At 44.5% G+C, this 24,905-nt stretch overlaps 1 protein-coding gene across 2 annotated transcripts in view; it reads left to right on the forward strand.

Annotated features, from left to right (window-relative positions):
• The window catches only part of GOLGA3 (golgin A3), a 74,419-nt gene that overhangs the window by 32,491 nt on the left and 17,023 nt on the right, over positions 1 to 24,905 (forward strand). For both annotated transcript variants that reach the window (XM_077293366.1, XM_077293367.1), the window contains exons 5-16: positions 2,581 to 3,263; positions 3,958 to 4,069; positions 4,269 to 4,575; positions 4,984 to 5,186; positions 5,270 to 5,407; positions 6,942 to 7,103; positions 8,650 to 9,018; positions 9,158 to 9,235; positions 11,586 to 11,849; positions 22,992 to 23,086; positions 23,435 to 23,651; positions 23,779 to 23,922. In XM_077293366.1, the coding sequence (XP_077149481.1) occupies positions 2,581 to 3,263; positions 3,958 to 4,069; positions 4,269 to 4,575; positions 4,984 to 5,186; positions 5,270 to 5,407; positions 6,942 to 7,103; positions 8,650 to 9,018; positions 9,158 to 9,235; positions 11,586 to 11,849; positions 22,992 to 23,086; positions 23,435 to 23,651; positions 23,779 to 23,922 (2,772 nt within the window). The remainder of the gene's footprint in view (positions 1 to 2,580; positions 3,264 to 3,957; positions 4,070 to 4,268; positions 4,576 to 4,983; positions 5,187 to 5,269; positions 5,408 to 6,941; positions 7,104 to 8,649; positions 9,019 to 9,157; positions 9,236 to 11,585; positions 11,850 to 22,991; positions 23,087 to 23,434; positions 23,652 to 23,778; positions 23,923 to 24,905) is intronic.

The following is a 24,905-nucleotide window of genomic DNA, read 5'->3' on the forward strand; positions in this document are numbered from 1 at the left end:
CCGGTTACCATTGTAAAACATTGCTGGCATCGTTGCTTTTGCTGTCAAACACGACGATACACGCCGATCTGACGACCAAATAAAGTTCTGGACTTTCAGCAACGACCAGCGATATCACAGCAGGATCCAGATCGCTGCTGCGTGTCAAACACAACGATATCGCTATCCAGGACGCTGCAACGTCACGGATCGCTATCGTTATCGTTGCAAAGTCGTTTAATGTGAAGGTACCTTAAAGGTACCTTCACACTAAGCGACTTTGCAGCGAGAACGACGACGATCCATGACGTTGCAGCGTCCTGGATAGCGATCTCGTTGTGTTTGACACGCAGCAGCGATCTGGATCCCGCTGTGATATCGCTGGTCGGAGCTAGAAGTCCAGAACTTTATTTCGTCGCTGATCACCCGCTGTCATCGCTGGATCGGCGTGTGTGACGCCGATCCAGCGATGTGTTCACTTGTAACCAGGGTAAATATCAGGTTACTAAGCGCAGACATCGGGTGACAGACATCAGAATGTGAGTATGTAGTACTTTTTTTTTAACTTTTACAATGGTAACCAGGGTAAATGTCGGGTTACTAAGCGCGGCCCTGCACTTAGTAACCCGATGTTTACCCTGGTTACCCGGGTGCTGCAGGGGTAACGATGCCGAAGTCGTTCCCCTGATCGTTGGTCGCTGGAGAGAGCTGTCTGTGTGACAGCTCCCCAGCGACCACACAACGACTTACCAACGATCACGGCCAGGTCGTATCGCTGGTCGTGATCGTTGGTAAGTCGTTTAGTGTAACGGTACCTTAATAAAGCAGCCAACCTTTTGATTTTGCAGGACAGATAACAGTTTTGGATCTGGCACTGATGGGGGGTAGAGGTGAGCACTGTCTAACCACTCTACAGAAATTAATAGGCTGAAGGGCAGGTGACTGGGATCTCAGGAGTTAACTCCTGAGACTTAAATGTAGCTCAAATTAGTGGTGTGTGAAAGTAAATATTGCCTTATAAATTCAATGCACTACTGATGTGTTAGGTAAATAATGCACTACCAGTGTGTTAAGTGAACTTTTCCTGACCAAGTCAACTTCCCCCTGTTGTTTTTGCATTTGCAATTGTGTATTTTTTCATAAAATCATATAGCCTTATTTATTGGCTGCACTGCTCCAAGTGGAGTCACAGGAGCCACGGGTTACTGACTATAGGTATACTCTATTTAATTCTTTGTTTTTATGCTCTTTCAGACATGTTTGTCTATTACATTTTTGCACAATATATTTGGGATCTCCCTTATACCTAATTACCGTATTTTTAGGATTATAAAACACACTTTTTTCCCCAAAAATTTTTTTTGGGGGAAATGAAGGTGGATCTTATAATTCGGATATACCTTACCGGCTGCAAGCTGGGATGAGGGGGTGTTCGGATGTGCGGAGCGGTCCGGTGCTGCGGGGGTCTGGTGCTGTGGGGGCTCTGCTGACATCTTGTGAAAGCCCAGAGCCCGCGCAGTGACATGGTTTCCTTTGCGGTGGACTGGACTCCGTGAAAATGGCTGCCGGCCGGGGGTGGCGCATGCGCAGATGGAGATCTTGGCACCAAGATCTCAGAAGATGAGATCTCAGCGCTGATCTGTCAAGATATAAAATTAAATAATCCTATTGGTAAATGCTGTAAAGAGAGAAAAAATAGAAATGTCTGACAATTTTGGGATGCTGTATCACTGCAAAAAAAAAATGTATCTAGCCCAAAATTCTATAAATATAAATGGCTCTACATGCAAAAATAACAAGCCCTCACACAGCTATATTGATGTGAAAATAAAAATGTTATGGTTCTCTGAAGTTTTGTTTTTCTTAAAAATTAAAGGGGTTGTGCCACGAACAAAAGTATATTTTAATCAACAGATCTTGGAATCAACAGATCTTGGATACTTAAATCCAGCAGTGCCAACGTTACCCCCATAAAGTATTGTTCCATCAATCATCTTGCCATTCCCCCTCTTTCCTCCAGTGTATGAGTATCCAGATCTGCTCCTCTGTGCAGGACTTCTCAGAAATGTCATCATCTGGACACCTACTCCTCATAGCTATTACTCCAAGCTGACAGCTGTAAAGCGCACATCATGAGTCCGGGAGTCACACGGGGCTCTTGAGCCACAGTTGGAGACCCCTACTCTGCATGGTAAAAACAAATAGTGTCATTCAGAAAAACGTGTTCCGCAAAAAAAAAAGAGTCTTAATATCTCTCCTCTAGGTTGATGGGAAAAATAAAAAAAAAAGTTAGGACTCTAACTCTAAATGAAACCGCAAAAAGAAAATTGTTTATGGGGATTAAGGTAGATCATTCACCAACTGTAAAATGTAACATTTATATGAGATGTTCAGCCGAACAAACGTTCATGGGAATTATAGGTTTGCGGGTCATCCCCACATGCTAAATGTTGTGATGTCGTAAATGTTCAAAAACTGTATTAGGATGAATGATTATAGTAACGATCACTTGTCCCCATACAGGTTGGACATTCAGATGATTGCCACATGGAAAAAATTGCATCCAATAATCGACTTTAATCTATTTATATTTTCTTGTAGTCTAGCCAATCAACTCCTAAAAATCGGCCATCGAGCACTTTGGATCCTGAACTTATGTTTAATCCGGATAATCTTCCTCGGGCTAACACTCTGGCAATGACTAAGGAGTATTCCTTCTTACGCACAAGTGTCCCACGAGGACCTAAACTGGGCAGTCTTGGACTTCCTTCGTCTTCCAAAGAGAAAAGGTCATCTAAATCCTCAAAGTCTTCCAGTAAGATCCGTTCACTGGCAGATTACCGCAAAGAATCGTCAGAAACAAACAGTGCCAGTGTAGGGTATTCAGATTCTTCTCCTGGATCTCTACAGCCCAACAGAGGGAGTAATACATCTGTAGTGTCGGAGATCAATGTTGAAGGAGGACATCGACCTGAGAGTATTGGTTATTTTGCTGACAACAGTTCTGAGTTTGATGGAAGCGATTTGAACATAAGGCAAGATGGAAATGAAAGTGATAGCTCTACTTATAGCAGTGTGTCTGCTGGACAAGGTGTTTACCTGAGTGCTGTGTCCCCGAGGCGGGAAGAAGAATACATTGTTAACGGTCAGAGCATACCTGCAGAAGATGTCGGACAGTTCCCATCACTCAGAGATGTTCTACAAGCAGCTGCTGCAGAACAACATGCTCAGGTCACAGAAGGGAATGGGGAACCTAGAAGCCGTAGAGACAGTATATCGAGCAGGTAAGAAGTGTTTGACTTCCCAATCATGCTAAAGGGTTTTGAAAACTACAAGCTAACATCACTTTTCTCTCTCTGCTATTCAAAATCTAGTATCAGAACCTTAATGTAAATTAAAAGTTTTTCTTTGAGAGTAGCAGAAGAGAAAGTGGTTGTCAAGTGACTGCGAGTATGCTTAATTGTGTGACAGAGCGGAATCCTAACGGTGTGCATGTTTCACCATGTTAGACCTGCTTGCTAATTTTGAACTTAGGCCAGTTTTCCCCTTTAGAGCAGTGTTTAGTTTATTTTTGTTTTATTATTAGTATTAATATTGCTATTATGAACCTGTATCTGTAACATAACCTGTCGGTGGATTCACACTTCACAAACCACTGAATCGGAGCCTGGCTGCACGACTGCAGCCAGGTATGTTTTATTTCTGAAGACCTCCAATATTTCTGATAAGCTGGCTAGAGACTATAGCAAGACACAATATTAGTCTGGTGCCATACCTTGACAGCTTTATAGAGGGAATGTGGTGTTTGTATAGTGAGAGACCTGCATTCAGATGCCACCTGGAGATTGCATCAGACTAATCTCTCTAAAGTGTACAGTTGACTATGAGAAAAACATGCATGCAGCCATGCTCTGATTCATGCGGCCTGCGGTCTGGACATTTTAACAATGATTTGTTGTCTGTATTTTTTACGTGCAGTATTTCTATGGAGAGCTCCATTGCTGGCACCCATGATGAAGTACTTCAGGTCCTCAAGGAAAAGATGAGACTGGAGGGACAGCTGGAGACTCTATCAGCAGATGCCAGCCAGGTGAAAAGTGTTTTTTAATTTCAATCTTTTTAAACACTGTTGCCACTACAAATGCAAATTCTGTAAAAATTAAAGCATATCTGTCAGCTCTCCTCATAGAAGTATATCTGTGCCTCCTAAATCAGTTTTCTGTCTGTGACCAGATGAAATGGAACAACATTACTAATTGAACTGTATGATTTGTGCATCTGTAATACAGGCACTTAAGGAAAAGACTGAACTTCAGGCCCAGCTAGCAGCTGTAAGCACCAGACTTCAAGCAGAAGTTGAGCACAGCCTGGCCAGTCAGCAAAAGCAGGAGAATCTAAGTTCAGAAGTTGTGACCCTGAAGAAGTCATGTACCGATCTAGAGAGAGCAATGGCCGATCTTCAGAACAGCTTAGAAGCTAAAAGCAGCAGCCTGGTTTCATTAGGCAATGATTTGCAGGTTGCAGAAGAACAATATCAACGTCTGATGAGCAAAGTTGAAGAGTTACAAAGAACAATCATCCAGAAAGACAACACTGGTGAGATTAAAATTTGGTACCTATATATAATTTGTATAAAGAACACTGTTGAAATAATATGAGGGTCGAAGGACGCATGGAGTGGCTCTACCCCTCCTTCCAAGATCGTGCACCCAAATGCCACCATCAGCGATTTGAGATAACAATTTTGATTAGATCTCCGTTGTGTTATACAGCCAGCAGCTGCCAGATATTGTACTGGCTCAGTTCCTGATCCCGCTCCATACACCCAAAACCAACTTATTCTATACATCTACAGAGGATGTCAGGAATGGAGTTAAATAAATATTAATTGGAACTCTGTCAGTCAAAGTTATTAAACTATTTTTTTCCAAAAATAGTTCTTAAATGGCTAATAAAGAAAAGTATTGCCATCACTTGAAACTATCTGCTTTCTATTTGAAATAGTTCATGATCTGCGACAACAAACTGTGTCCCTTCAGTACCAACTGCAGCAAGTGCAACTGGACCGCACAACATTAACTAATAAGCTGAAAGCCTCAAAGGCAGAAATAACGTCTCTGCAGCAGACACGGGAGTGGTACCAGCAGCAACTCACACTAGCTCAAGAAGCACGGGTCCGACTCCAAAGTGAGATGGCAAACATCCAGGTAAATCCCTGTGTCCTTAATATTGGGAATTCAACTGAATTACATCAATTGGGATGACTTTTTAATAAGAAATGTTTTCATAGGTTGGGCAGATGAGCCAGGCTGGTGTTCTGGAGCATCTGAAAATAGAGAATGTAACCCTTTCACACCAGCTGTCGGAGACACAGCACCGGACAATCAAAGAAAAGGAACGCATTGCTGCACAACTGCAAACTATTGAGGTAAGCGAGCATCTCTTAACTAAGTCAGAACTAAAACTTCCAAAGATTGTACTATACATACAGTCTTCTCTCCTTAGAAGTCTTTTAACCTACACTATTCAAAAAAAATAAAGGGAACACTAAAATCCCACATCCTAGATATCACTGAATGAAATATTCTAGTTGTAAATCTTTATTCATTACATAGTGGAATGTGTTGAGATCAATAAAACCTAAAAATTAACAACGTAAATCACAACTAATATCCCACGGAGGTCTGGAATTGGAATGATGCTCAAAATCAAAGTGGAATATGAAGTTACAGGTTGATCCAACTTCAGTGGAAATGCCTCAAGACAAGGAAGTGATGCTCAGTAGTGTGTGTGGCCTCCACGTGCCTGTATGATCTCCCTACAATGCCTGGTCATGCTCCTGATGAGGCGGGGGATGGTCTCCTGAGGGATCTTCTCCCAAACCTGGACTAAAGCATCTGCCAACTCCTGGACAGCCAGTGGTGCAATGTGATGTTGGTGGATGGTGCGAGACATGATGTGCCAGATGTGTTCAATCGGATTCTGGGGAATGGTCTGGGCAGTCCATAGCTTCAGTGCCTTCATCTTGCAGGAACTGCTGACACACTCCAGCCACATGAGGTCTGGCATTGTCCTGCATGAGGAGGAACCCAGGGACAACCGCACCAGCATATGGTCTCACAAGGGGTCTGAGGATCTCATCTCGGTACCTAATGGCAGTCAGGATACCTCTGGCGAGCACATGGAGGGCTGTGCGGCCCTCCAAAGAAATGCCACCCCACACCATTACTAACCCACTGCCAAACCGGTCATGCTGAAGGGTGTTGCAGGCAGCAGATCGCTCTCCACGGCGTCTCCAGACTCTGTCAAGTCTGTCACGTGCTCATTGTGAACCTGCTTTCATCTGTGAAGAGCACAGGGCAGCAGTGGCGAATTTGCCAATCCTGGTGTTCTGTGGCAAATGTCAAGCATCCTGCACAGTGTTGGGCTGTGAGCACAACCCCCATCTGTGGACGTCGGGCACTCAGACCATCCTCATGGAGTCGGTTTCTAACCATTTGTGCAGACACATGCACGTTTCTGGCACAGTCATTTTGCAGGGCTCTGGCAGTGCTCCTCCTGTTCCTCCTTGCACAAAGGCTGAGGTAGCGGTCCTGCTGCTGGGTTGTTTCCCTCCTCCGGCCTCCTCCACGTTTCCTGGTGTACTGGTCTGTCTCCTGGTAGCGCATCCAGCCTGGATGAGCTGCACTACTAATTTCCATCTGTTTTCTATTCCATTTGCATAACAGCATGTGAAATTGATTGTCAAAGAGTGTTGCTTCCTAAGTGGACAGTTTGATTTCACAAAAGTTTGATTTACTTTGAGTTATATTCTGTTGTTTAAGTGTTCCCATTATTTTTTTGAGCAGTGTATTTTAGATGGTCGAGAAAAATGTTTTTGGAACAAATCCACCATCTAACGTTACGTAGAAATAAGACATTCCTTTAAAATGCTTTTTTTTCCCCCTCTAAATTCCTGATAGGCTGACATGTTGGACCAGGAGGCTGCATTCCATCAGATACAAGAAGCGAAACACATGGTGGAAGAAGACCTACAGAGAAAATTAGATGAATTTGAGATGGAAAAAGAGCAGCTTCAAAAACTTGCAGATTCTGCTACTGCTTTGGAACAAGAAGTGGAGCAGGTTTGGCAATTCAGTTATTGACATGTATTTAAGTTGTGCATATGGTCACTTAAGCCCCAAGTCATCAAGACCACACACCATGTTGATGAGAAGCTGGCCTCGTCATGCTCTCGTCACACCCCAGCCTCCCCAAAATGGTGTGAACATGGCAAAAGATGTCAAATATTTGCACTACTCCACTTTGCACAACAATTTTGTGGCTTTTTTTTTTTTTTTTTTAATCTGGCGTAATAGCTTTGTTGAATTGCAGTCTAAGGGCCTATTCACATTGTGTTTGTGCAGAAGTCCCGAGTAAATGGTATAATTTATAAAAACACTTCCACTGAAACTCAACAATTCTTTCACAGGTTCCCAATAGTAAGTGAAACCATTTAGAAACTTGAAATGATGAATGTTTTGAGGATTTCCAGATATATACAGTGCCACCAACAAATGCCTCCAAAATATACCACTGTATAGCCATGTAATGGCATATGTACACTACGGTTCCAAAGTTTAGGGTCACCCAGACAATTTTGTGTTTTCCATGAAAACTCATACTTTTATTAATCAAATGTGTTGCCAAATGAATTGAAAATCAAATCCAGACATTGACAAGGTTCGAAAAAAAGATTCTTATTTCAAATAATAATTTTCTCCTTCAAACTTTGCTTTCGTCAAAGAATGCTCCCTTTGCAGCAATTATAGCATTACAGACCTTTGGCATTCTAGCAGTTAATTTGCTGAGGTAGTCTGGAGAAATGTCACCCCATGCTTCCAGAAGCCCCTCCCACAAGTTGGTTTAGCTTGATGGACACTTTTTGCGTACCATACGGTCAAGCTGCAGCTCAATGGGGTTGAGATCTGGTGACTGCGCTGGCCACTCCATTACAGATAGAATACCAGCTGCCTGCTTCTTCCCTAAATTGTTCTTGCATAATTTGGAGGTGTGCTTTGGGTCATTGTCCTGTTGTAGGATGAAATTGGCTCCAATCAAGCGCTGTCCACAGGGTATGGCATGGCGTTGCAAAATGGAGTGATAGCCTTCCTTATTCAAAATCCCTTTTACCTTGTACAAATCTTCCACTTTACCAGCACCAAAGCAACCCCAGACCATCACATTACTTCCACCATGCTTGACAGATGGCGTCACCATACCATAAGAACACTGTAGTGACGGTTGTTGGAAATGGGCCTCTATACACCTATGAAGATATTGCATTACAAACCAGACATTTGCAGCTAGGATAGTCATTTACCACATTAACAATATATAGAGTATTTCTGAATCATTTAACGTTGGCTTCATTGGAAAAAAAAAAGTTCTTTCAAAAATATGGAAATTTCTAAGTGACCCTAAACTTTGGAATGGTAGTGTATGTTGAACACAGGCCATGCTTTCTTTTTTTTTTCCTGCATGATGCTTCTGTATGAAATATGTTTTGATCAATAGCATGTTCAGGGAGGTGTATCTGTTGAGTTTAAAAAAAGGTGACACTGCAAGCACTGTATGAATTCTGTCTTATATAGGAAACTAATCTAATTTAGATTTACCATTTTTTATTAGGTGAAGCTAAATTTGAGCCAGAAAGACTTGCAGCTTGAAGCATTCCAACAGGAACATCTTGAGATCCTGAGACAGCTTACTTCAACACAAGAAACTCTTCACACCAAAGATCAGTCTCTGAACGATCTCCAAATGAGATATGATGAACTTGAAACCAGGCTTGAAGAGCTACAAATTGATCTGTCTTCAAAAGATGATTCAATCCAGTATCTTCAAAACCAGAAAATAGTTTTAGAGGTTGCTCTACAAGCAGCTAAGATGGAGCAAAATGACCTAGATCAGGGTACCAAAAAACTAGAAGAGGGAACTGAAGCTGCTGGAGAAATCTTGGAAAGACTGCGACAAGATATTGCTATCAAATCTGGACAGGTAACAGAAACAAAAATTAAGTTTGGAGGTTAATTCCATGTTTTATTTTAAATGCTTGGTTAAATAGGATGTTTAATTTATTTTAGTTGATTTTAGACTGAAAAGTAAAATTAGTGTAAGCTATTTTTATGTTTTGTAGGTGGAAACTCTGCAACAAGAAAACAACAATCTAAAAAAACAAACACAGAAAGTAAAGGAACAGTTTGTCCAACAGAAAGTGAGTCATAAATAAGCCTTTGTATTGCAATGATTAGTAGTTCAATTTAAGTGTTTTACACTTTTTTTTTTGTTTTCTTTGTATATTTATGCCAATTTCCAAAAGTGCATGAAAGGGGCACTCCTACAAAGCTTTTTTTTTTTTTAACTGCTTAAACCCATGTAAAAGTCTAGTGTAAATATGGTAATCTTATTACCGATAGCCATCTTCCCCATTTTGTTGGGTGACTTCTATTCCAATTTGCCAGATCACACAGGGGTCTGGGTGTGAGCCTATGGAGTGTAAGAATGAGGCTCCACAGGCTTGTATAGCTCTTAGGCCATGTTCACACGATCCTTTTTTTGATCCTTTTTTTTTCAGGTCCTGATTTGGAAAACCCGCAGTGCAAAACTGCACTGCTGATTTTCCTGCAGTTTCTTCTGCAGATTCCTCTGCGGGTTTTCAACAGCACTTTCCTATTGGTGCCTGTTGAAAACAGGAGCTGAATCCGCAGAAAGAAGTGACATGGTACTTCTTTTTTTCTGCAGGCAAATCCTCGCGGATTTGCCTGAGAAAAAAAGGATAGTGGGCACAGCGGTTTTTGTATTCCATAGAGTAACATTGGACTGTACCCTGCATGGAAAAAGGACCTGAAAAAAAAAAAGGATCAAAAAAAGGATCGTGTGAACATAGCCTTAGGGCCCCGTCTCACATAGCGATTTACCAACGATCACGACCAGCGGTACGACCTGGCCGTGATCGTTGGTAAGTCGTTGTGTGGTCGCTGGGGAGCTGTCACACAGACAGCTCTCTCCAGCGACCAACGATCAGGGGAACGACTTCGGCATCGTTGAAACTGTCTTCAACGATGCCGAAGTCCCCCTGCAGCACCCAGATAACCAGGGTAAACATCGGGTTACTAAGCGCAGGGCCGCGCTTAGTAACCCAATGTTTACCCTGGTTACCAGCGTAAATGTAAAAAAAAACAAACAGTACATACTCACCATCTGATGTCCGTCAGGTCCCTTGCCGTCTGCTTCCTGCTCTGACTGAGTGCCGCCGTACAGTGAGAGCAGAGCGCAGCGGTGACGTCACTGCTGTGCTGTGCTCTCACTGTACGGCGGCACTCAGTCAGAGCAGGAAGCAGACGGCAAGGGACCTGACGGACATCAGATGGTGAGTATGTACTGTTTGTTTTTTTTTACATTTACGCTGGTAACCAGGGTAAACATCGGGTTACTAAGCGCGGCCCTGCGCTTAGTAACCCGATGTTTACCCTGGTTACCAGTGAAGACATCGCTGGATCGGTGTCACACACACCGATTCAGCGATGTCAGCGGGACCTCAACGACCAAAAAAAGGTCCAGGCCATTCCGACACGACCAGCGATCCCGCAGCAGGGGCCTGGTCGCTGGTACGTGTCACACATAGCGAGATCGCTACTGAGGTCGCTGTTGCGTCACAAAACTTGTGACTCAGCAGCGATCTCGCTAGCGATCTCGCTATGTGAGACAGGGGCCTTTACAGGCAGTGTGTCCTGGCAAGTCCAATTAAAGTGGTGTCACATACATGGGTAAACTGATGCACTCTCTACGTGTGCCTTGTTATAACTAGAGTTGAGCAAATTTGATCGGGTCCCTGCTTATTCGGCAAGCAATAGCGCTTAACAAATAAGCTGCAGAGGGAACCCGGATACATAAAGCGTGCCGGCTGATCAGCTGTCCGGCGCTGCAGTGGTATGTGTCGTGGGTGTAGACAGCATATGCATGGAGAGCAAACACAGGCTCTCTCTCCATGCATGTGGTGTGACAGTGACACAGCCAGGACAAATGCAGCTACGGCGCCGATCAGCTGGCACGCTCCATGTATCCGGGTTCTCTCTGCAGCTTATAAGCAGGGACCCGATCAAATTCGCTCAACTCTAGTTATAACCATTCATGCTGAGTAACCGTGCTTCAGACTGCCCATGTATGTGACGTAATTTGTGACCTCACATGCATCATGGGATGGATGCTATGTAAATGAAAACACTTGGTCAGAATGTATGGGTGGTGGAATGGATAGATGTGCACCTCTGTTACAGTTAATGTTGGATTTATCAAGATTAAATTTAGAGTCCATAGTAAAGTACTAATATTATTTGGAGAATTGCAAACAGTTTGCCCTGTGTTTGTCAATGTGTCCTATGTAGGCTTTCTAAATTAAAGCACTTGTTACACAATGCACTAAAACAAAAGCCTCAACTCATGGTAAGGTCCAGTTGTAAAAGTAAGGATGCAATAATGCAAACTAACTTTAATGCAACCTTGTCATGAAGGAATGCATTTCTTTAACAACACTGGTAAAATATTTTTCTTTTTTTTCCCAATAGGTGATGGTAGAAGCCTATCGCAGGGATGCCAGCTCCAAAGACCAACTCATCAGTGAGCTGAAAGCTACCAAGAAAAAGTTAGATTCAGAGGTGAAAGAACTTAGAAGAGAGCTGCTAAAGATTCAAGGTGAGAAGTCTGCAGCAGAGATGGAAAAAGCCCGGGTTATGAAGGAAATGGCTAAGTTGCAACAGCAGATGGAAGAACTTGAATCCCATCTCCAAGCTGCACAAAACGACAGAGATGAAATGGAAATGCGTTTACAGGTTTGTGCAATGAGGCATGAGCTTTCAGAGAATGTTTGTGTGGTGGATGAAATTTTGCCTGAGCCAGGATACATGCTGTTTGCACATCCTGAATGTTAAGAGTGACTCATAGAAAACCATTTAATTATTGATGCAGACCATTACTCTTGTATTCCTAAGACTTCAATTATGATATACGGCTGGACAATTGATATTTTATTAGGTACTAATTGAATAAATACAGAGATTTTATTCCATGTATTAACTCCTTCACGACATTGGGAAGGACTTCCCGACCTTGGATGTTTGGATACATCCTGTTGATTTTGCACTCAGACTGGGCGCTCGTGGTCACCACCGGGTGTTAAGCGGTTCTGACAGCTGACACAGCTCTCACTGCTAGGAGTGGTGCCTGTACCACTCCCAGCAGTTCAACCACCTAAATCCCGTGATCGATGTCAATTGCAGCATTTAAAAGGCACAGAGAGGGAGGGAGCGAGCTCCCTCTCCCCTCCAATCGGCGCCTTCGTGACGTCCTCGTGAGGGCCTGATCATTGCCATGGTGACCAGGCTAGATTAATCATGTGTAGTGCATTGTCTAACTAGCTTGTGTCAGTGCAGCACTGACCGTTATAAAGGTAACAGATCTATCAGAACAAAGCATAACACAGTGATATAAGGCCATATAGAGGGTTGTCGAGGACAACCGAGTACTCCAATACATGTATGCAAAATCAAGAGGACAAGGAGTTACAAAAATCTTTTAACAGATGTATAGAAAATTTATTTATGGATTACAACAGTACCATATAAAAAAATGGCAAATTTAGAAGTCATTTAGGGACAAATAAATTTGAAATAAAGAACTCTGATGTAGTAGGTCTGAGGTCAGCACAATAAATATAAGGATCAAGAGGTCATAATCATATGTAGAGCAAGGGAGGTTTGCATCCCAGGAGCTAAGGATAGAACAATTCCTACTGCTAGCAAATAGCATAATATTTAAAGTAATGTTGTAGGAAAGATATCCGTTAACTACCTAGTTATAGACAGGGGTGCACCTCTAATAAATCTGTTAAACAGTAAAGTGCTGCAGGAATGCTCCTTGCCCATGTGAATCCCTGTGTAACGTCAGACCACGCAGCCTCAACACGCGTTTCACGTGGGCTACTTGAGGGGGCTGTCTGACTGCATTGCAATGGTTTATAACAGCGATCAGAGCTGTGAAAGTCAAAGTCACATAGTGGGACTAAATAATAAAAAAAAAAAAGTACAAATATTTAAAAATATATATTTTGAAAAAATATATATTGTACCCATAAATAAATATTTTTATGATTTTATTTTTTTAAAGTGCCCATATTTGGCACATGTCTGGAACAACCCGTCCTATCAAATTGTCCCACTAGTTAACCCCTTCATTGAACACCGTAAGAAAAAAAAAGTGGCAAATAAACTATGCTTTTTCATCATACCGCTGAACAAAAAGTGGAATAAAACACAATCAAAAAGACCAATGTAAATACACATGGTATAGCTGAAAACGTCATCTTGTCCTGCGAATAAACAAGCCGCCATACAACTCAATCAGCGGAAAAATAAAATCGTTATAGCTCTCACAATAGAGATGCAAAAGTAATTTTCTCCTACGTATCATTGGGGGACACAGGACGAATGGGTGTTATGCTGCTGCCACCAGGAGGACACTAAGTTAAACACACACAAAAGATTAACTCCTCCCCTGCAGTATACACCCACGGGCTGGAGAATCCGGAGCCAGTTCTTACTTAGTGTCTCAGGAGGCACTTGGGTCCTCAGGACCCCACCAATTTTTAATTTAACGGAGAGAAGGGGGCGACAGGCAAATTTTCAGCTCTGATCTCCCCCGCACCAACAACGGGCAAGTACATGGAGCGTTCCTCCTGTATCCTTTCCCGCGACGATGGATGCCAGCCCTGGCTCACTTTTCAGTGTGGCGACGGTTCCTTAGCGTTCCGATCTCCCTCCCTCCCTCTCAGGCGACCACGGGGACTAATCATCCACCTAAGTTTCCTGGAGCCAGGGCACAGCCGGACAGAATGACATGGCGTCCGTGCAGCCGCCCACTGCATCACCACTGAATATAGCGGACGACGCATGGCGGCAGAAGCTCTCCACCCTCTCCCTACCAAGGTGAAGGTGGATGGAGCATTGGTTCCATCGCACAGGGTAAGTGCGGGGGCCGACGAGCTGACGGGGGGGGCCCCTTACTCTCTTACTAATGCGGCTCTGCAGCCGCGGGGCAGCGTTATAATTCTGAGGGGGCACGGCGGTCTTTCCGGCGCTCCGTTGGCGCGGTGGCACCTCGGCCCGGTCCGGACTCCAGCGCCCGCCTACATGCACGCCTACGTCCGCCCAAGACACGCCCCCTCCCTGGGCGCTTCTCGCTCCCGAGAAGCGCCCTTCTCACATCTCGGCGGCCATCTTGGACCAGGAAGCGCGCTGGCGGCTTTGCAGCAACGCAGTGCACAGGACATCAGGATCTCCCTGCCAGGCCACCGCAGAACTTTGGTGAGACGCACTCAGTAGGATTGTCTCCCCCCCTGCCAGTACGCTCACTTAATCACAAATATGTCACAGTCTAAGCAAAAACGGACTGGAAAGACCCACTCCGTTATTTTTGCTGTGTGCACCTCCTGCAAGGTATCTCTGCCCCGAGGTCACACTGACCCGCTGTGCACCGCCTGCGAAATGTCGGCGGCTCAGGTTACTCCGGCCTCTGACCCGGAATGTAGCGAGCCTAGTACCCCCGCATGGGCGTCCTCCCTCGCTCGATCTGTGGCATCCTTGGAAAGGACGATACAGTCTCTCCGTGAGCCGTCCCTTAGCCAGGGCACTTCCACGGATGATATAACGCGGTCTAAGAACCCCTCTCGGCCTAGAGGTCGTACCGTTTCCAGAAGCCCTCACTCATCCAAAAAGAGGTCCAGGGTAATATCTCCGGTCCGGGATCAGCCTTCCGGCTCAGAGAGCGAAGTCTCTCGTCACTCATCCCCGACTCATAGCAGGGAATCCCTCCTGGACGACGCGTCCAACGCGTCCTGTTCCCCAGAGTATCATCACGATCAAGAGACTTTAGATTCTCTCATAGACTCTGTAAGTCAGACACTACAGTTAGAGGAGGAAACCCCGTCCAAGGCGGTTCATCCCGTATCATTCGGGCGAACCACAAAGGCTCATAAATTTTTTCCTACGCACCCTCAATTCAAGGACATAGTCGATCACCATAGAGTCCGTCCGGATAAACGTTTCTCAGGACAGAAGGCTATGCAATTGAAGTATCCGTTTGCTCAGGACCTAGCTAGGGACTGGTCTCAGTCACCCTCCGTGGACCCGCCAGTGTCGCGGCTAGCCACCAAGGCGGTTCTATCCTCCTCTGAGGGTGCGTCCATCAAGCATCCCACTGATAGACAAATTGAACAGATGGCTCGCTCGGCCTTTGAAGCCTCCTCGGCTTCTCTCTTTCCCTCTTTTGCCGTCACGTGGGTTGCAAAAGCTATGTCCCATTGGGCCGAGTCTTTATCCTCTACAGCACTACGTGCCGACTTACCCCCAGAAATTTCACACCTGGCCACTCAGATCGCTAGAGCGGGGGACTTCGTAGTTTCCGCATCCTTAGACGCGGCCAACTGTGCCTCACAGGCAGCGGCCAATGCTGTCACGATCCGCAGATCCCTTTGGCTCAGGGACTGGAAAGCGGACTCGGGATCCAAAAAATCCCTCACGGCTCTTCCATACCAGGGCGAACGCCTATTTGGGGACAAACTAGACAAAATAATTGCAGACTCCACAGGAGGAAAGAGCAAATTCCTTCCCCAGCAACGAACTTTTCGTCCCTTTCGCAACCAACAGGGCCGAGGCCGATATTTCCGTTTCGGCTCCAATTGGTCCAATCCCTCCGCGCCACCCGGCGTCGGGAGAGGTCAGCGCAAGGACAGAGCCTCCCAGCCGTCTTACAAACCTTCTCCCACTTGGAGAGGCAGACCCAGACAACAGGGATTCCGAGGGTCCAGACCTAACAGGTCTCCACCTCAATGACTCTTGGCAAACGCCGAAGGACACCGACAGAGTAGGCGGCCGCCTACTCTTCTTTCGGGACGCGTGGCTCTCGGTAGTTCCCGACCGATGGGTCCGCGACCTAGTGTCCTCCGGTTACAAGATAGAGTTTGTCTCTCTTCCCCCATCTCGTTTCTTCCAGTCCCCTCCTCCCAGAGCAAGGGTCTGTCAGTACTTCCAGGCCATAAGGTCGCTATGGGAAGACGGGGTCATCATCCCGGTACCTCAGAACGAGAGGTACCAAGGTTTCTATTCCAATCTTTTCATCGTACCAAAAAAAGGACGGCTCAGTACGTCCAATATTAGACCTCAAGCTTCTCAACAAGTACGTCCGCGTACATCGATTCCGTATGGAGTCCCTCCGCTCGGTAATTGCCTCTCTGGAAGAGGGCGAGTTCCTTGCATCTCTGGATGTTCAGGACGCTTACCTGCACATTCCCATCCTACCGTCTCATCAGCGTTTCCTCCGCTTCGCGGTCCAGGGGCACCATTTCCAGTTTGTCGCCCTACCCTTCGGGCTGGCCACCGCTCCTCGGGTATTCACCAAGGTCATGGCAGCTGCCGTGGCCATTCTCCATGCTCGAGGCATAGTGGTGTTGCCCTACTTGGACGACATTCTCATAAAAGGCTCCTCTTTTCGATCCTGCTCAGAAGCAGTAGACGTCACCATAAATACCTTTTTGCGCCTGGGTTGGAAAATCAACTTCAAGAAATCTTCCCCAGTCCCGGCTCAAACCATATCCTACCTGGGGATGATCCTAGACTCTTCTCAGGGTCTAGTACTCCTACCTCCGGAAAAGGTATCCACGCTACAGAGAGAAGTCCGAAAGCTTACCCAACCTCGCCCTCACTCCCTACGCTTCTCCATGAGGGTACTCGGCAGGATGGTGGCGGCAATGGAGGCAGTGCCTTTTGCTGTATTTCACCTCCGTCCCCAACAGCACGCCCTTCTAGCAGTATGGGACAGGAATCCTGCCTCGCTCGACCGCCGTCTCCTGCTCTCTCGCCCAATCAGGCAGTCCCTCAGGTGGTGGACCAAGAGGTCCTCCCTGACTCGGGGGAAGTCTTTCCTTCCGGTGCACTGGCTGGTTGTCACAACGGACGCCAGTCTCTTCGGCTGGGGTGCTGTGTTCCAGCGCCACTCGACTCAGGGTCGCTGGTCCCCGCAGGAATCCCAGCTGCCCATCAACATCCTAGAGATTCGGGCAATCAGACTGGCACTCCGCCATTTTCATCCGTTTCTTTCCGGCCGCGCGGTCAGAGTCCAGTCCGACAACGCCACTGCGGTAGCCTACATCAACCGCCAAGGGGGCACTCGCAGCAAAGCGGCCATGGTCGAGGTAACGCTCATTCTCCGCTGGGCCGAGACCAACCACTCCATACTCTCAGCAGTTTACATCCCAGGCGTGGAAAACTGGGAAGCGGACTTTCTCAGTCGCCACAGCCTCGATCCCGGAGAGTGGTCTCTTCATCCCGCAATCTTTCACCAGATATGCTCTCGATGGGGGACTCCGGACGTGGATCTAATGGCATCTCGCCTCAATTGCCAGGTTCCCGTCTTCATGGCCAGGTCTCACGACCCCTCAGCCTTCGGAGCCGATGCTCTCGTCCTCTCATGGCAGGGTTTCAGACTCCCATACATCTTTCCCCCAATTCCCCTTCTGGCAAAGGTAATGAGGAAGGTCAGGGCAGAACGGATTTCAGTAATTCTCATCGCTCCGGACTGGCCGCGCAGGACATGGTACGCCGAGATGGTGCAACTGGTCTCAGACGTACCTTGGAGGCTGCCGAGCCGCGCAGACCTCCTGTCTCAAGGGCCCATTTACCACCCGAACTCAGAGGCCCTGTGTTTAACGGCGTGGCCGTTGAGTCCTGGGTACTGAGGCAGAAGGGTCTGCCCCAGACGGTTATATCTACCATGCTCCGCGCACGCAAGTCTTCTTCCATGCGCATCTACCACCGCGCCTGGAAGGTATACTTCGCCTGGTGCAGGGATCGGGGACGTTTCCCCCTCCAATTTTCTATTCCTCACATTTTGGAATTCCTCCAATCAGGCGTAGACTTGGGCCTTGCCCTCAGTTCTCTTAAGGGCCAAATTTCTGCTCTCTCGGTTCTTTTCCAGAGAAGGATTGCAAACAGACTGCAAGTCAAGACTTTCATCCAGGGAGTTTCTCATATGGTTCCGCCTTACAGAATGCCCTTGGAACCATGGGACCTGAATCTGGTCCTCTGTGCTCTTCAAGAGCCCCCTTTTGAGCCCTTGCATGAGGTGTCCTTGCTGCTCTTGTCGTGGAAAGTTGCCTTCCTCGTGGCTGTCACGTCTATTAGACGTGTCTCTGAGCTGGCAGCTCTGTCTTGCCAACCTCCTTTCCTCGTGTTCCACCAGGACAAGGTAGTTCTACGGACATGTCCGTCTTTTCTTCCGAAGGTCGTTTCCTCCTTCCATCTTAATGAGGAGATTGTCCTTCCCTCACTGTGCCCTGCTCCTTCTCACCGCACGGAAAGGGCTCTCCACACTCTGGACTTAATGAGGGGTCTCAGACGTTATGTCTCCAGAACTGCGTCTCTCCGTAGGTCAGACGCCTTGTTCGTTCTTCCGGAAGGGCCACGGAAGGGACTTCCCGCTTCCAAGGCCTCCATTGCCAAGTGGATTCGTTCCGCCATCCAAGAGTCCTACCGTGTCAAGGGTCACGCCGCACCTCCGGGGATCAAGGCTCATTCTACCCGGTCAGTCGGCGCGTCCTGGGCCATCCGGCACCAGGCATCGGCAGCGCAGGTCTGCAAGGCTGCTACATGGTCCAGCCTGCATACATTCACGAAGCACTACCATGTGCACTCTCAGGCCTCGGCAGACGCGTCCGTCGGTAGGCGAATCCTACAAGCGGCAGTGTCTCATCTGTAGCTCGTAGGCACGCACAGCATTTATAACTTCTTGTTCCCACCCAGGGACTGCTTTGGGACGTCCCATTCGTCCGGTGTCCCCCAATGATACGTAGGAGAAAAGGAGATTTTTGTGTACTCACCGTAAAATCTTTTTCTCCGAGTCAATCATTGGGGGACACAGCACCCTCCCTGTTAGCCTAGTTTGGCTCGGTTATTCTTTTCAGTCGGTGTTTTGACTGTAACATGTTTACTGTTATTATCTGGTTTACTCCTACTGCTTTGTTACCGAACTGGCTCCGGATTCTCCAGCCCGTGGGTGTATACTGCAGGGGAGGAGTTAATCTTTTGTGTGTGTTTAACTTAGTGTCCTCCTGGTGGCAGCAGCATAACACCCATTCGTCCTGTGTCCCCCAATGATTGACTCGGAGAAAAAGATTTTACGGTGAGTACACAAAAATCTCCTTATTTTTTCTAGAAAATTGATTTTGTGTAAAAGCGCCAAAACTTAAAAAAAGATATAAATGTGGAATCACTGCACTGTAATCGTACTGACCCAAAGAATAAAGCTGCCTTTTCAATTTTACCATACCGTGAACGTTCATAAAAAAAACCCCTCAAAGAAACCATTCCTGAATTGTTTTTTTTTTTGTTCATTCTGCCTCCCAAAAATCTGAATAGAAATCAATCAAAAAGCATTGTGCCCTAAAATGGTACCAATAAACAGGTCGACTCGTCCCACAAAAAACAAGGCTCACATGACTGTCAACAGAAATATAGGAAAATTCGAGCCCTCAAAATATGGTATGCAAAGACTTGTTTTTGCAATATAAAGCGTATTTTAGTGTGTGACAGCAGCCTAACATAAAAAAGCAATATAAATCTGGTATTGCAGTAAATGCACCGACCAGAAGAATAAAGTTGTCTGATCACTTATACTGCATGAGGAATGGCGTAAAAAATGAATAAAACCAATTCCTGACCTACTGCTGATTTGTTCATTCTGCCTCTCAAAGATTGCAGTAAGGCTTGGCTCACATTTACTCTACACTTCTGAACAGAGGCCAGACTGAGTCCCGAGTAACTCTGCTGCCTCATTATAGTGAATGGATCCCTCGGGGGTTTCATCTGAATCATGTCACTCAGAGATGTAGATGCAGACCTCAAAGTAAGTGCTCAGCGTGGAGCACCAGAAAAAATGTGATCCCAAACGTTATGAAAAATATTCTCAATAAAAGCTTCAACTCAATCCACAATAAAAGCCCCCACTCAGGTTTGTTATGTTAACAGAAATATAGGGGGCCTCCACGTTACTGGTAATACAAAGGATCTGGAAAAGCACTATGGCTCCTCGCCCCCACAAAAAAATCCAGTGAATTTTGCGCTCACAAATCAAAATGTCCCCTCCCTTCTGAGCTCAACAGTGTGCCTAAACCACACTTAGCATCCACATGTTTGGCATTTCTGTAGTGAAGAAAGCCCGCTTAATTTATGGCTGCATGTCTCCAGAAGCACGAAGTGGGCATAACGTACTGGGCACTACAATAGCAGATGTGCAATTTGCACTCTGCAACATCCACTGCTGCTTGATTTTGACTATATGGGTGTTTTACAAAAACATTACTACACTTTTTTAAATAAATTCCCAAAGTTCAGGAGGCAAATACCGCTCCTTTGTTTCCGGAGTCTTATCGTGTTACTAAACAGCACTGTACAGCCACATATGGGGTCTATCCACGTTCAGTAGAACTTGTGTGACAAATTTTGGTGTCATTTTTATCCATTTCCCCTTGTGAAAATGAAAATCTGTGGCTAAATCAATATTTTTTGTGGTTAAAAATGTAATTCATTTTTCTTCACTGCCCAGTGGTATAAAATTCTGTGACACACCTGTGGTGTCAATATGATCACTGCTCCCCTAGATGAATTCCTTGAGGAGGTGTAGTTTGTTAAATGGGGTCACTTATGGGGGTTCTGCTGTTCTGGCACCTCAGGGGATTTCCCAGTGGGTCATGGCACCCGCAGACCAGAACAGTAAAATCTGCACTACATTTTGGCGCTCCTTCCCTTCTAAGTTTTGTACTGTGCCTCAAAAGTAGTTCCCAATAACATGTAGCGTATTGGAACACTCAGATGAAATTGCACAACAAACTAAGAGGTCCATTTTTTACTACTAGCCCTTATAAAAAATAAAAAATTGGGACTCAAACAACATTTTAGCTGTAAAAATGCAATTATCCTTTCTTCACTGCCCAGTGGTATAAATTTCTGTGAAGCCCTAGTGGTGTCAATATGCTCACTGCACCCCTAGATTAATTCATTGGGAGTGTAGTTTGTAAAATGACATCACTTACAGAGGATTTCTGCTGTTCTGGCACCTCAGGGTCTCTGCCAATGTGACATGGCACCCTCACACCAGTGCAGCAAAATTTGAACTTCAGTGTGGCGCCTCCTCCCTTCTAAGCTCTGCATTGTGCGTCAAAAGTAGTTTTCGACCACATATATGGGCTATTTGAGTACTCATGAGAAATTACATCATAAATTGTATGCTGCAATTTCTCTTGTTACCCTTGTGAAAATAAAAAAAAAAATAGGGCTAAAAACATTATTGTGGGAAAAATATGATTTTTTTTTTTTTTTTTTTTTTTTTTTTAATTTTCACAGCTCCACGTTACAAATTTCTGTGAAGCACCTGGGGGTTCAAGGTGCTCACCACACATTAGTTACATAGTTACATTCCTTGAGGGGTCTAGATTCCTAGTTAACTACTCTGCAGGCCCTGACTGACACTGGCTCTACATTGCGGCTGGCTGTCAGTCAGAGTCGGGGGCGCAGTTAGAGCCACCGCTCTATATACTCAGAATGGTGACTGAACAGGCCCCGCCCCTATGACTATACCGAATACTGGCGGGGAGGATAAAGATCATTTTCTCCCCGCTGCATTCGGCTGCATTGCGCCGGACAGCATAATAAAGCATAATAAAGCTGCAGGTTAACAGCGTTATTCCTGGTGACAGCTTTCCCTTTACTTTCAAATTAAAAGTTTGAAGATTGCACAATTTTGTCCAAATTTCCAATTTTTTTCCACAAATAAACGAAAGTCATATCGAAAATTTTTTATTATTTTTATTTTTTATATTATTTTTTTTACCACTGATATGAACTACAATATTTCACAAAAAGACAGTCTCTGGATCAGTGGGATCCGTTAAATCGTGTCAGAGTTATAAAGTGACAATGGTCAGAATTCTAAAATTTGGCGTGGTCATGAAGCTGAAAACAGTCATGGGGGGTGGGAAAGGGTTAAGAACTACTCTTGAGAGACATGGCCTAACAATCTGCTAGATCTTTCAGAGTAAGGGTATGTGTCCACGTTCAGGATTGCATCAGGATTTGGTCAGGATTTTCCATCAGTATTTGTAGCCAAAACCAGGAGTGGAACAATTAGAGGAAAAGTATAATAGAAACACATGCACCAATTCTGCATTTATCACCCACTCCTGGTTTTGGCTTACAAATACTGATGGAAAATCCTGACCAAATCCTGATGCAATCCTGAACGTGGACACATACCCTTAGGGCTCTTGTTTGTATCCGGAGTATGGGGAGAAGCGATCTCATGGAGTGATGGAAGTATGACTGCCACCTTATTTTCTATACTGCAGCAGAAGTTTTGTGTTAAGTCTGCACCATGTAAAAAAAATAAATAAAATATATATATATATATATATATATATATATATATATATATATATATATATATATATATATATATATATATATATATATATATATATATAGTGTTTCTCTTGCATTTAATGCACCTTACAGTCTTCTCCTTCAGAAACATTGGTACAGTGCTTTTATAAGGGAATAAAGTAATATACTGTACACATTTAAGACTGAGCATGGCAAACTTTCTGACCAGCATTTCAAGGTCTGTGATGCACACTTATAATCGGTTGCTCATACAGACTGCAAATATAAATGCTGAAATGTCTTTGTTTTTCTGCTGTGAGTCCATACACGGCGAATTTGATTGACAAATACATAAAGAAAACAACAATACATGTGCATATGATATTGAAAACTGTCCAAATCACCTTGTATTGCATTTATGCGATGGTAAAGAAGATGGTTCTATATGCAATCCTATAGTTAGGGTAGTTGTTTTTTTTCTTCTTGTAGTCCATACAGTTTGACAAAGATCAGCTAATATCTCTAACCCAGGACAATACTGCGCTAAAGGAACAAGTAGAACTGTTACAAAATGAGGCTAAGAAGTAAGTGCTTTTTGGCATAATTTTCAAATGGAATATTGTTTTTTTTTTTTAGAAATGTAATTCTTCTTATAACATTAAATCATAACATTCTCATGAACAAATAAAACACTATTGGATAACAACGTTGAAGTTTGCACCAATAACTGCTGACCTTACTGAAATATATTATAAATATTAATAAATTATACTTATTTGAAAGAATATTAGGTTATTGCACTAAAAAGCAAGATGTGGTGAAGGTAATATGTTAAACAGATTTTTGAAGGGTAGTATACACGTTTTAATATACCGTAGTTACATTGTCAAACTGAAGAATCCTTAACTAGTCTGTCTTTACTGCACCTTAAGAGCAATTACAGAACAGAAGCAGAGAATGAAGAGACTGGGCTCGGACCTGACAAGTGCTCAGAAGGAGATGAAAGTCAAACACAAAGCCTATGAAAATGCAGTGGGGATCCTGAGCCGGCGTCTTCAGGAAGCACTGACTGCAAAAGAAACCATGGAATCGGAGCTAAGTAAGCTGAAAGCGCAAATATCCGAAGGAGGTGACAGTCACGCTTTTCAGGTATCTAGAAATTCATGCAAAAGTATGATGGTGGTTAGTCCTAATCACAGATATAAGTGACAATAAATGTCTCCATTTACTTATTTAATTTTTTTTTATAAACATGCTTTTATTATCTTGTATGCAGGAAAAACTTGCTGGATTGAAAAGTGAATTACAGGCCGTAAGCCATAGTAAAGCCATGCTGGAGCGTGAGCTGCAGGAGGTCATATCACTCACAAGCCAGGAACTTGAAGAATATAGAGAGAAGGTTCTTGAACTTGAAGATGAGGTGTGCAAAACTGAATACTGGTGCAGTTACGGAATTATGCATTGCTGTGCTCCCTAAATTCACTATAAAAGTACTGTAAAATTGTGTCAGTGGTAGGAGCCCTTGAAATGATAAATGATGGAGATTTACTCAGCAAGATGCAACAGAAATTGGACATGAATTGCATCAATATACTTTTATATGAAGTAGATGTAATTCAGGAGATCTGTCCACTTTCCTTATATGTCTGTTTTAACAAATCCTGGTATTTCTCATGTGCATACAGTCATGGCCAAAAGTATTGACACCCCTGCAATTCTGTCAGATAATACTCAGTTTCTTCCTGAAAATGATTGCAAACACAAATTCTTTGGTATTATTATCTTCATTTAATTTGTCTTAAATGAAAAAACACAAAAATAATTGTTCTAAAGCCAAATTGGATATAATTCCACACCAAACATAAAAAAGGGGGTGGACAAAAGTATTGGCACTGTTCGAAAAATCATGTGATGCTTCTCTAATTTGTGCAATTAACAGCACCTATAACTTACCTGTGGCACCTAACAGGTGTTGGCAATAATTAAATCACACTTGCAGCCAGTTGACATGGATTAAAGTTGACTCAACCTCTGTCCTGTGTCCTTGTGTATACCACATTGAGCATGGAGAAAAGAAAGAAGACCAAAGAACTGTCTGAGGACTTGAGAAACCAAATTGTGAGAAAGCATGAGCAATCTCAAGGCTACAAGTCCATCTCCAAAGACCTGAATGTTCCTGTGTCTACCGTGCGCAGTGTCATCAAGAAGTTTAAATGGCACTGTGGCTAACCTCCCAAGATGTGGACGGAAAAAAAAAATTGACAAGAGATTTCAACACAAGATTGTGCGGATGTTGGATAAAGAACCTCGACTAACATCCAAACAAGTTCAAGCTGCCCTGCAGTCCGAGGGTACAACAGTGTCAACCCTTACTATCTGTCGGCGTCTGAATGAAAAGGGACT

Source organism: Ranitomeya variabilis, chromosome 1, assembly GCF_051348905.1.
Source record: "Ranitomeya variabilis isolate aRanVar5 chromosome 1, aRanVar5.hap1, whole genome shotgun sequence".
NCBI lineage: Eukaryota > Metazoa > Chordata > Amphibia > Anura > Dendrobatidae > Ranitomeya > Ranitomeya variabilis.